We start from the raw sequence: 11482 nt of genomic DNA, 5'->3' as shown, positions 1-11482 counted from the left end.
GTGTGGTGGTGCGGCACCTGTAGTCCCAGCTACTCGGGAGGATGAGGCATGAGAATCATTTGAACCCAGACCCAGAAGGCAGAGGTTGCAGTGAGCTGAGATCACGCCATTGTGCTCCCGCATGAGCGATAGAGTAACACTCTGTCTCAAAAAAAAAAAAAAAAAAAAAAGAAGAGGCCGGGCACGGTGGCTCACGCCTGTAATCCCAGCACTTTGGGAGGCCTAGGCGGGTGGATCACGAGGTCAGGAGATCAAGACCATCCTGGCTAACACGGTGAAACCCCGTCTCTACTAAAAATACAAAAAATTAGCCGGGCATGGTGGCAGGCACTTGTAGTCCCAGCTACTCAGAAGGCTGAGGCAGGAGAATGGCGTGAACCCAGGAGGCAGAGTTTGCGGTGAGCCAAGATTGCACCATTGCACTCCAGCCTGTACGACACAGCGAGACTCTGTCTCAAAAAAAAAAAAAAAAAAAAAGAAGAAGAAAAAAAAAGAGCCACCCATTCTTTATTGCTGAAGATCTGCAATCACCTTTGCTAATAGATAGAAATAGGGCCCGGGCGCGGTGGCTCACGCTTGTAATCCCAGCACTTTGGGAGGCCGAGGCGGGAGGATCACGAGGTCAGGAGATCGAGACCACGGTGAAACCCCGTTTCTACTAAAAAATACAAAAAATTAGCCGGGCGTGGTAGCGGGCGCCTGTAGTCCCAGCTACTCGGAGAGGCTGAGGCAGGAGAATGGCGTGAACCCGGGAGGCAGAGCTTGCAGTGCGCCGAGATTGCGCCACTGCACTGCAGCCCGGGTGACGGAGCGAGACTCCGTTTCAAAAAAAAAAAAAAGAAATAGGAACATGAATACAATAGAGTTGCACAAAACTAAATTTCATTATTATATGAAGTAATTTTGAAACCTTTTAATTCACCATTGATCTACTAAGCATGAAAGGCACCTAGAGATGAGAAAATGAGTTAGACACTATCCTTGCCATCATGGGGATAATAGTCTAATAGGAGAGAGTAAAGGGAAAGCAAACCTAAAACAATAGGAAAGGTACTCTAGGAGAAGTGCCAACAAATTTCTAAGATACATAAATTGGAGGGTTTTTTTTTTTTTTTTTGCTAACCATGTTTTATTTTTTTTCTGAATTAAGTTAGCCTCAATATTCATTTATATTCTTTGTATATATGTCGGCTTAAAAGCAGGAAGAGGTAGCCAAGAATTTGCTGAAAGCTGAAGTCCTGTATGCTGATGGTCAATAACTCCTGAACTGATGATAAAGTTCTCACTTACACGACATGGAGATGGAGGTGGGGCAGGAGAAAATGAATGAATGGGTCCCCATTGGCCTCAGGATTTTAGTGAGAAGACTATCCCCATAATAGGTTGGGTGACTTTCAAAGACAGATGCCAGCTCTTTAGGATCTCCAGTTGTTTGGCAGTGGCTTAACTGACATAAAACATGAGGGTGCCCCCATCTCAGCTTGTGGTCTTAAAAATATTTTCACTGTCCACCATCCCAGCATAAGTGGTATAGTTACATTCCAAAGAGACCCTTTGACTGCACCACACCAATCACAGCCTAAGAGAGGGACACAAAAGTGTTGGTAGCTGAGGAGGCAGCCCCCAGATGCAGCATCTATATGTTAAAACTCTCTTCACAAGACCTCACTTACAGCCTGCACTGAAGCCAGCACGTGAACAAGGCTCTCCATTAAACAATGGAGTCAGGAAAGCTGAACCTGAGATTTTGAAGACAGCTGAGGATGTAACAGAGGGTTGTGAGAGCAAGTTTGCAGCAAGAGGAGGACAAGGAAGAGATTTTCACTTTCTCCTTACCTTCGGAACAGAGAGATAACAGTGTCTCTCAGAGGGAATTGTGATTATTAATCGTGATGATTAATGGCCTTATCCAGTGGCCCACACATAGTAAATAACAATTTCCTTCCATCCTATTATGGCTATGAGAATTTATTTTTAGTTACCTTGAACTATTTTTGCTGTTCTCAGGATCATAATCATCGCTCTCAGGATCATAAGAACTGGTCTCAGGATCATAATCAAATCCATCCCAACAGCCATTGTACTTAACAATATTTACATGATCAAGTTTTGCCAATGCTTTTACTTCACGCTCCACCTTCCTAGTTAAAAGGAACAGGGAACATGGCAGTGTCAGTGTACATCCCTCATAACAACCACAAAACACCTCATGTAATAGACGACTGTCTACATTCCCTTAGTAAACCATTGCTGTGGTTCTCACATAGTTTTAGAATGGAAGCCAGGACATTCAAAAGGAAAAAGTGAACATACTGAAAAAAAAATAGCAGTTCTCACTCTCAAGATAAAATAAAAGGCAGCGGCCGGGCGCGGTGGCTCATGCCTGCAATCCCAGTACTTTGGGAGGCGAAGGTGGGCAGATCACGAGGTCAGGAGTTCAAGACCAGCCTGACCAACATGGCGAAACCCCATCTCTACTAAAAATACAAAAAAATTAGCTGGGCACAGTGGCACACGTCTGTAATCCCAGCTACTTGGGAGGCTGAGGCAGGAGAATCACTTGAATCAAGGAGGCAGAGGTTGCAGTTAGCCAAGATTGCACCACTGCACTCCAGCCTGGGCAACAGAGCAAGATTCTGTCTCAAAAAAAAAATAAATAAAAGGCAGCGACTTAATGCCAAACATCAGACAATTTAAAAATCATCTGTAGTACTCTTGAAATGCCAGTGATGTCATTTTAATTAATTAATTTATTTATTTTATTGAGACAAAGTCTTGCTCTGTCACCCAGGTTGGAGTGCAGTGGTACGATCTTGGCTCATTGCAGCCTCAACCTTCTAGCCTCAATCCTCCCACCTCAGTCTCCTGAGTAGCTGGGACCACAGGAGCACACCATCACATCCGTCTAATTTTTTCTATTTTCTGTAGAGATGGGGTTTTGCCATGCTGCCCATGCTGGTCTCAAACTCCTGGGATCTAGCAATCCACCTGCCTCAGCCTCCCAAAGTGCTGGGATTGCAAGCATGAGACACTGGACCTAGCCGATGCAATTTTTCATAGCTAAATCATACATTATGTTTTGCTTAGACTTGTGTTAAAATCTTTGGATTTTACAAGCAAACCACATTTAGGCAGCAAGGCTAGGTAACCCAGGCAGTGTGAAGTACCTAATTCAGGATTTTCAATGTGTGGCAAATATATACAAAGAGGATAACTTATGCAGAGAAGGTGAGATGGTGGGAGGCTTTATAGGAATGTGTTGTCAAGACCTAAGACAATTCCATGCTAAGTGCAGTAAATAACTTGGAGATTTCAAAGATGAGGAAGGATAATCATTTTACAATTTTATTTTTTAATGCATAAAGTTCTAAACTATACGACATAAAATTTGGAAAAATAAAAAAAAATTACTGACACTTTGACAATCCTAAAATAATCTGTTATTTTAGATTCTTTCTTTCTTTTTTTTTTTTTTTTTTTTTTGAGACAGGGTCTCACTCTGTCACCCAGGCTGGAGTGCAGTGGCAATCTTGGCTCACTGCAACCTCCACCCCTAGGGCTCAAGCGATCCTCCCACCTCAGCCTCCCTAGTAGCTAGGATCACAGGCACACACCATCACACTTGGCTAGTTTTTATATTTTTTATAGAGACAGGGTTTCGCCATGTTGCCCAGGTTGGTCTCGCACTCCTGACCTCAAGTGATCCACCAGCCTTGGCCTCTCAAAGTGGTGGGATTACAGGCCTGAGCCACTGCACCCAGCCAGTCATTGTTTTTGAGAAGAGTCTTGCTTTGTCGCCCAGGCTGGAGTGCAATGGCGCGACCTTGGCTCACTGCAACCTCCACCTCCCGGGTTCAAGCGATTCTCCTGCCTCAGCCCCCCAAGTAGCTGGGACTACAGGCATGTGCCACCATGCCCAGCTAGTTTTTGTATTTTTAGTAGAGACAGAGTTTCACCATGTTGGCCAGATGGCCTCGATCTCTTGACCTCGTGATCTGCCTGCCTTGGCCTCCCAAAGTGCAGGGATTACAGGCGTGACCCACCACGCCCAGCCCAGCCAGTTACTTTTAATGGCTGCAAAATAGCCATTGATCAGGAGACAGAACAAAATATATATATTCATTTCTTTACTGCTGGATATTCTGTTTGTTCTAATTTTTCACTGTTGATGAATGACACTATGATTTATATCTTCTTGGATATAATCCATAATTTGAATAACATTCTTTTTCTTTTTTTTGGAGATAGGGTCTCACTCCGTCACCCAGGCTATAGTGCAGTGGTGTGATCATGGCTCACTGCAGCCTCCACCTACTGGGCTCAGATGGTCCTCCCACCTAGGTTCTGAGGTAGCTGAGACTACAGGCGTGGCTACCACACCGGCCTAATTACTGTATTTTTTGTAGAGATGGAGTTTTGCCATGTTGCCTCAGGCTAGTCTCAAACTCCTGGGCTGAAGTGATCCACTCACCTCAGCCTCCCTAAATAGTATTCTTTTTATTATTATTTTTTTTCATTTTTTGAGACGGAGTTTCACTTTTGTTGCCCAGGCTGGAGTGCAATGGCATGATCTGGGCTCACCACAAGCTCCGCCTCCCGGGTTCAAGCAATTCTCCTGCCTCAGCCTCTCGAGAAGCTGAGATTACAGGCATGCACCATCACACCCGGCTAATTTTGTATTTTTAGTAGAGATGGGGTTTCTCCATGTTGGTCAGGCTGGTCTTGAACTCCTGACCTCAGGTGATCCGCCTGCCACAGCCTCCCAAAATGCTGGGATTACAGGCGTGAGCCACCACACCCAGTCCCTAAATAATATTCTTAGAACAGGTTCCCAAACAGGAAATCCTTGAGCCAAAGTGTACGAACAATTTTATGGCTCCAGATTAATATTTCCAAAGATATTTTAAAATACGTTGTATCAGGCTGGGCACGGTGGCTCTCGCCTGTAATCCCAACACTCTGGGAGGCCGAGGCTGGTAGATCATGAGGTCAGGAGTTCAAGACCAGCCTGGCCAATATGGTGAAACCCCGTCTCCACGAAAAATACAAAAATTAGCTGGGCATGGTGGTAGGCACCTGTAATCCCAGCTACTTGGGAGGCTGAGGCAGAGAATTGCTTGAACCTGGGAGGTGGAGGTTGCAGTGAGCTGAGAATGCACCACTACACTCCAGCCTGGGCAACAGAATGAGACTCTGTCTCAAAAATATATATGTATATGTTGTACCAATGTATAAACTACTAGAAATGGCCAAGATACTGGACCATCATCAACATAATTATCTTTTTTTTTTTTTTTAGATGGAGTCTCACTTTGTCACCCAGGCTGGAGTGCAGTTGTGCGATCTTGGCTCACTGCAACCTGCACCTCCCAGGTTCAAGCAATTCTCCTGCCTCAGCCTCCCAAGCAGCTGGGATTACAGGTGTGCGCCACCACGCTCGGCTAATTTTTGCATTTTTGTAGAGACACGTTTTCACCACGTTGGCCAGGCTGGTCTCACACTCCTGACCTCAAGTAATCTGCCCACCTCGGCCTCCCAAAGTGCTGGGATTACAGGTGTGAGCCACCACGCCTGGCCCTCATTTTTTTTTTCTTTTTTTTTTTTGACACTGGGTCTCACTATGTGGCTCGGGCTGGTCTCAAACTCCTGGCCTCAAGCAATCCTCCTGCCTCAGCCTCCCAAGTAGCTGGGATATTATTGCTATTTTTTAAAATTGAGTAACAGTACAGCTGTCCTTCATTCTTGTTAAATAAAACAATGAACAGGGTAGGAATGACCCTATTTCAAATGCAAGGCATCATCCATGAGACAACAAGTAGGTTTGTTTAACTGGGCTAAGAACATCCAGCACTCCACACCTACCTTTCCTTTGCACATATCATTTTTCTTAGCCCAGATCCCTTTCCCATCTCCTTTGCTAGTCTTTGAGGGATCAGGTCGGTCTGGCCAAGCTACACATAGTAACAACTGCCAGAGTGCAACAAGCAAGATTGGTGAACTGGTGATCATGTGATTTAAGACTTCCTTTCTATTTGTTTTCCTTCCTGAAGGAGTTCTGCTATCCAGTGGGAGTGAGAGGGCCGATAATACAGAAAACAAACGTTGGAAGCAGCGGGTTACAGTGGGAACACATTGAATTGTCATTCCAGGGGATGAGTTGTAAATCCCAACCTTATTACATAGGAGATCATGTCCAAAGATAATCTTGATCAATTCTTTATCTTCTCATACACACTTCCACTCCTTAAATTACGAGGTAGAGCCTATTTGGCCTCCCCTTGAATCTAAGCTGGCTTCAGTGACTTGTTTAACCAATATAACTTGATGGTAGTGACGTTCTGGAACTCCTCAGACTAGGTCAAAAGAAGCCTTGCCACTCACTCCTGGTCTCTTGGATGACTTGTTCTGGGGACGATCCTTCTTGAAACCCAGCCACTAAGTTGTAAGAAGCCCAATCCCCATAGGGAGGCCACATGGAGGCATTCTGATTCACAGTCCCAGCTGAACTTCCAGCCCCCAGCCAGTGTCAACTGCTAGCCAGCTTGGATACCCAGCCTAAGATAGGCTGTAGTCAAGGTTTCAGATGACTACTGACTGCAAATTCCTCTGAGACCCCAAGTGAGAATTGTCCAGATGAGCACAATCAACCCATGGAACCATTAGAGATAACAATAAATTGCTGTTTTTAAGCACTGCATTTTGGAGCAGTGCCTTATACAATAACAGACAACCAGAGAACAATTACCATCTAGCTTTTATCTTAGACAAAATCACTTCACATCTCTGGATCTTAGTCTCCTCATCTATAAAATAATGAGGTAAGACTAGGACATCTCAAAGATCACCTTTTTTGTGGGTAATGACAGGTTCTGTCTGGTGCCACGGTTTTTAAAATACGGAGCGGTTCATGAAGTTGCATGCCACTTTAAAGCAAATGACTCTATAGCTTCAGTTCTGAAGATAGCACCAAAAGGATGATCAATGGTATATCCATTTTTATTGAAATAACCACAGTAAAGTGAGATCATCTCAGAGTAAGCCAAACTCCTCTTGGTAGAATGAAAGGTTTAATGAGGACCAGAAAGAAATAAATGATATCCTAATAAAGAAGAGAGAAGCATAAAAAAGAATAGTGCAGATTCAGCGTACCTTGACATTCAAAAAAATGTAAACATTTACTACTTACTCGCTATTATATTTAACACGTTTAATAACGTAAGTCTTTCTGTCAATTCTGTGTTCTGCTTTGAAAACTTGGCCAAATCCACCCGAGCCAATTAATTCTATTTCTTTAAAATCCATGCCAAACCTTAAAGATAAAAACCACTGTTATTTTGACATTTCATGTTCAACCCCCACCCCCCACCCCCCGCCTCCCCACTCCTTTCCCTTTAATGTCACTTGTGAAATGGACAATATAACAAATATGATTCTCTCCTTCTAAATAAGAAAGATCCACTTGGCAGAAACTCTTGACTCACGAAGAGTAGTCCTCTCACTCCTCCCAGGGCGAGTCCAACATAACATATCACCCCTGGCAGTCACAGTCAACTCCTGGCTTTTCAAAAGCCATGATAAGTCCAGGTGCCATGCCTCATGCCTGTAATCCCAGCACTTTGGGAGGCCAAGGCAGGTGGATCACCTGAAGTCAGGAGTTCAAGACCAGCCTGGCCAACATGGTGAAACCCCGTCTCTACTAAAAATACAAAAATTAGCCAGGTGTGGTGGCAAGTGCCTGTAATCCCAGCTACTCGGGAGGCTGAGGCAGGAGAATTGCTTGAACCTGGGAGGCAGAGGTTGCAGTGAGCCAAGATCACACCAATGCACTCCAGCCTGGGCAACAAGAATGAAACTCCATCTCAAAAAAACAGAAAAAAAAAAAAAAAAAGCCATGATAAAAATCCTACCACAAATACAAAATGTTCAAAGGAATTGCTATATTGTGCTCCACAGCTACTATCACCAAGCTGTTATAAGAGAAATGGGCATACGCTCTAAGCCTGCCTAGGTTTCTACTTGGTTTTCTCTTCTCCCTCAAGCTTCGTGTTCCATCATTAAGACCTGTCAATTCTACCTCCAAAACACATTGCTGGTATCTGCCCACTTTCCTCTGCCTCCGACATCTTCACCCCAGTCCATGCTTCCATTAGGCCATAGCAGTACCTCGTTAACTGGATCCCCACTTCCTCTCTTCCCCCACTCCAATCTATGATCCACGCAGCAACCAGAGGGATGAAAACTGAGTCTGGCCATGTCTCTTTGTTGCCGAAACCCTCCAATAGCCAATCTTTGCATTCGACAAAAACAAAAAGCCCTTAAATGGCCTATAAGGTGCCAAATGAGGAGGCCCCTGCCTCCCTCAGCACCCTCATCTCATGGCACTGTGCCCCTCCTCATTGCACTCAAAGCACACACTCTTCTGTCTGTTCTCGAACTTTCACATCACCTTTTCCACCTTCACCTTCTCATATGGCCTTCTTTCCACCTAGCACCCACTGCTCTATGCCCACTCATCCATCAGGCCTCCCCACAACTGTGACCCCAGAGAAACCTCGCCTCACCCCTGCTTCCATTTCTCTCCACGCCATTGCTTTCCTTTCACAGCTCTGACCATAGTTTGTTCCTGCAGATTTTTTTTTTTTTTTTTGAGACAGAGTGTCATTCTGTCACCCAGGCTGGAATACAGTGGTGCGATCTCCGCTCACTGCAACCTCCGCCCTCCGGGTTCAAGTGATTCTCCTGCCTCAGCCTCCAAAGTAGCTGAGACTACAGGTGCATGCCACAACACCTGCTAATTTTTGTATTTTTAGTACAGATGGGGTTTCACCATGTTGGCCAGGCTGGTCTCGAACTCCTGACCTCAAGTGATCCATCCGCCTCAGCCTCCCAAAGTGCTGGGATAACAGGCATGAGCCACTGTGCTTGGCCTGCTCGTGTAATTGTTTATTTAAAGTCGGTCATCCCCCACGAAACTCCATGACAACAGTGACTATTTTGTTTGTTCCTACCATAAACCTGATGCCCAGCATAGTGCCAATTCTATATTGGGTGCTTAATAAACTTTTGATTCTGTATTGTTTTTTAAACTTTTATATTCAATGCCCCGCCCTCCCAATGCAAACAGGCCTCCACTGTTTCAGACATTTCATTTTAAATCCAAACATATTGTCTACAGCAGAGTAGACTTTTTTTTCAAGTGAAATCTGGTATGGAGCTAGAAAGTAGAAAACAGATTCAAGTGGATCAATTCTAATTCCTGCAGAAGTATTTTTTTAATCACTGATTTACAGGAGTACTTGTTTTCAATATTAATAACTTGTATAGATGTCAGAGAAATCCATATAAGCATCACAAAGATCTACAATTACCATATTCCATTTACATCTGTCTAAATATTACTTCTCCAAGAGACACCATCAATTGTGTGCCGGATAGTGCAACATCAACTAAACTGTTTGGGTGGAAGTATAATTTAGCCTTATAATGGGCCCTCAAGAAACTTCTGTTGAATGAACAACACATCTTTAAACAAATTCTATTTCACAGTTCCATCTTTGACAGAACAGGAGCATTGCCATCTTGGACAAGCACCACTATTTTAAGTTCCCCTTGATTAAAAACTGCCTAAATCCAGCCCCAAAAACATCAGCCTAATGGCTAATGCCAGCATGACCATAAACCACAAATGACACCTCTGACCAGAAACCTTCCAAACCTGATAAATCCTCTACGACCAGAGACATACCAACCCCGAGATAACCGCCCCTCTGACCAGAGACATTCTAACTCACAATAAAACTCTCCTCCACTCAGAAACATTCTGAACCTGTGATAAGTTCTCCCTTCCTAAATCCTTAAGTACCCTAAGTCTGTAAGAGAGAATGTTCCTGACCAAAATTGGCCAGAAGCCCCTCTCAGGTTTATTCTTCAAAATAAACCTGTCTTTGACTGTCAGCCGCTTTTCATGTTTCCTTCTTATTTCTTCAACCCTTACAATTGGTGCCAAAACCCGGGATGGGTGTTGGGGGTAGAGGTTCTCTTGCAACCCAGGAAGCAGTGGGCGGTGGCAGTTCGTCCCAAGCTAACTCCTGGATCCTGAGGGTCTCTGGCCACCTGCCACATCTTTTCTCTCTCTTCACTTTTCAAGCAATTTGCATGAGGAGGATAACTAATCTGAAGGGGACTGCAAGGCTTAGGCTGGGGCTACTCCCCAGGGGGTTCTCAAAACCCTCAGGTCTCAGGAGTCCACCTCTGACTGCCTGCAATGGGTATTTTGCTCTCTAATCCTTATCCACTCTTCTTCCCTCTTCTCTCTCTCTCTTCCTCGCGCGGCTCCAGTCCAGGAGGCCCTTTGCTGATTCCAACCAGAACATCCAACGTCAGACACTAATCCAGCCAACTGGTAAGATTTGCCTTCCCTGGCTTTCTTGCAGTACCCAGGAAAGTGAGGTCTGCTGTCCTGGTCCTTGGAGGACCAGTGGGACTAAGTTGGAAGAAATCTTGGGGACACCCAGTTTCTTCTCAGCTTAACTGTCCTCTTTATAAAGAGGATTCCAGGTCTCTGTCTTTCGTCTGGGGATGTCTAGAACAAAAACAGACACTCTCAGCCTCCTCTTATCAGTCCACATGGGTGCCAAACAATCTCACATTCCTATGTCCTCCCCACTGGACTGTCTCCTTCACAACCTCACCAAACTTGGCTTATGGGGGAGCCTAAAGCCAAAGTGTTTAATTTTTTATTGCAACACGGCCTGGCCCCAATACAAATTAGATAATGACAGCCGATGGCCTGAAAACGACACCTTTGACTTTCAAATTCTCAGGGACCTTGACAACTTTATAACGAGGAACAGCAAACAGCAAGAGGTTCCCTATATTCAGGCTTTCTTCTACCTTAAATCCCGACCCTCCTTATGTCAAACTTGCACCCTTCATGAAATCCTTCTAATTAATGAAAACCTCCCTGGGTCTCTCCTTCCTCTGAAACCTCTTCTCCTGAAACCCTTTTTGACCTGCAGTTGAACCCCCTCCATACTCTCAACCCCTGCATCCATTTCTCGCCCATCCAAACTCTCCATCTCTTTGGCCCCTCCTGCCCCCAAGCCTTTAGTGCCAAATCCCACCCCTCCTCCTTCTCCACCCATTACCCAGCCAGTCAAACCACCTCTGCCATTCTCCCTCTCTGGGAAGGGACTGGGGTTGAAGGCATTGCTCATGTTCATGTCCTTTTCTCCATGTCTGATTTGTCACAGATCAAACATTGTCTAGGATATTTCTCTGAAAATCTCTCTGTCACAGGGAATTCCTGCACATAATCCAATCCTTTAACTTAACTTGGCATGACATTTATATAATTCTAACCTCCACCCTCACCCCTGACGAAAAAGAGTGCATCTGGCATTCAGCTGAAACACACACAGATGAACTCCATAATCAAGCCCCTATACAAAATCCAGTGGCCAATGATGCAGTCCCCCATAGA

General features: G+C 44.8%; 1 protein-coding gene across 9 annotated transcripts in view; it reads right to left on the bottom strand.

Moving 5' to 3' along the window:
- The window catches only part of EIF2AK2 (eukaryotic translation initiation factor 2 alpha kinase 2), a 65125-nt gene that overhangs the window by 22728 nt on the left and 30915 nt on the right, over window positions 1-11482 (bottom strand). For 5 of the 9 annotated variants that reach the window (XR_010115772.1, XM_055240701.2, XM_063618152.1 and 2 more), the window contains exons 11-12: window positions 7187-7309; window positions 1983-2141 (exon numbers count right to left, since the gene is read on the bottom strand). Coding sequence is in view for 8 of the 9 variants with exons in the window: in XM_055240701.2 (XP_055096676.1) it covers window positions 1983-2141; window positions 7187-7309 (282 nt within the window). In the remaining variant the exon portion in view is untranslated. The remainder of the gene's footprint in view (window positions 1-1982; window positions 2142-7186; window positions 7310-11482) is intronic. The other 4 variants (XM_055240702.2, XM_063618157.1, XM_063618156.1 and 1 more) reach the window with 2 other exon arrangements.

This window comes from Symphalangus syndactylus, chromosome 14, assembly GCF_028878055.3.
Source record: "Symphalangus syndactylus isolate Jambi chromosome 14, NHGRI_mSymSyn1-v2.1_pri, whole genome shotgun sequence".
Taxonomy (NCBI): Eukaryota; Metazoa; Chordata; class Mammalia; order Primates; family Hylobatidae; genus Symphalangus; species Symphalangus syndactylus.
Note: the sequence above shows the minus strand (reverse complement) of the source record. Positions and strands in the feature narration are given on the sequence as shown.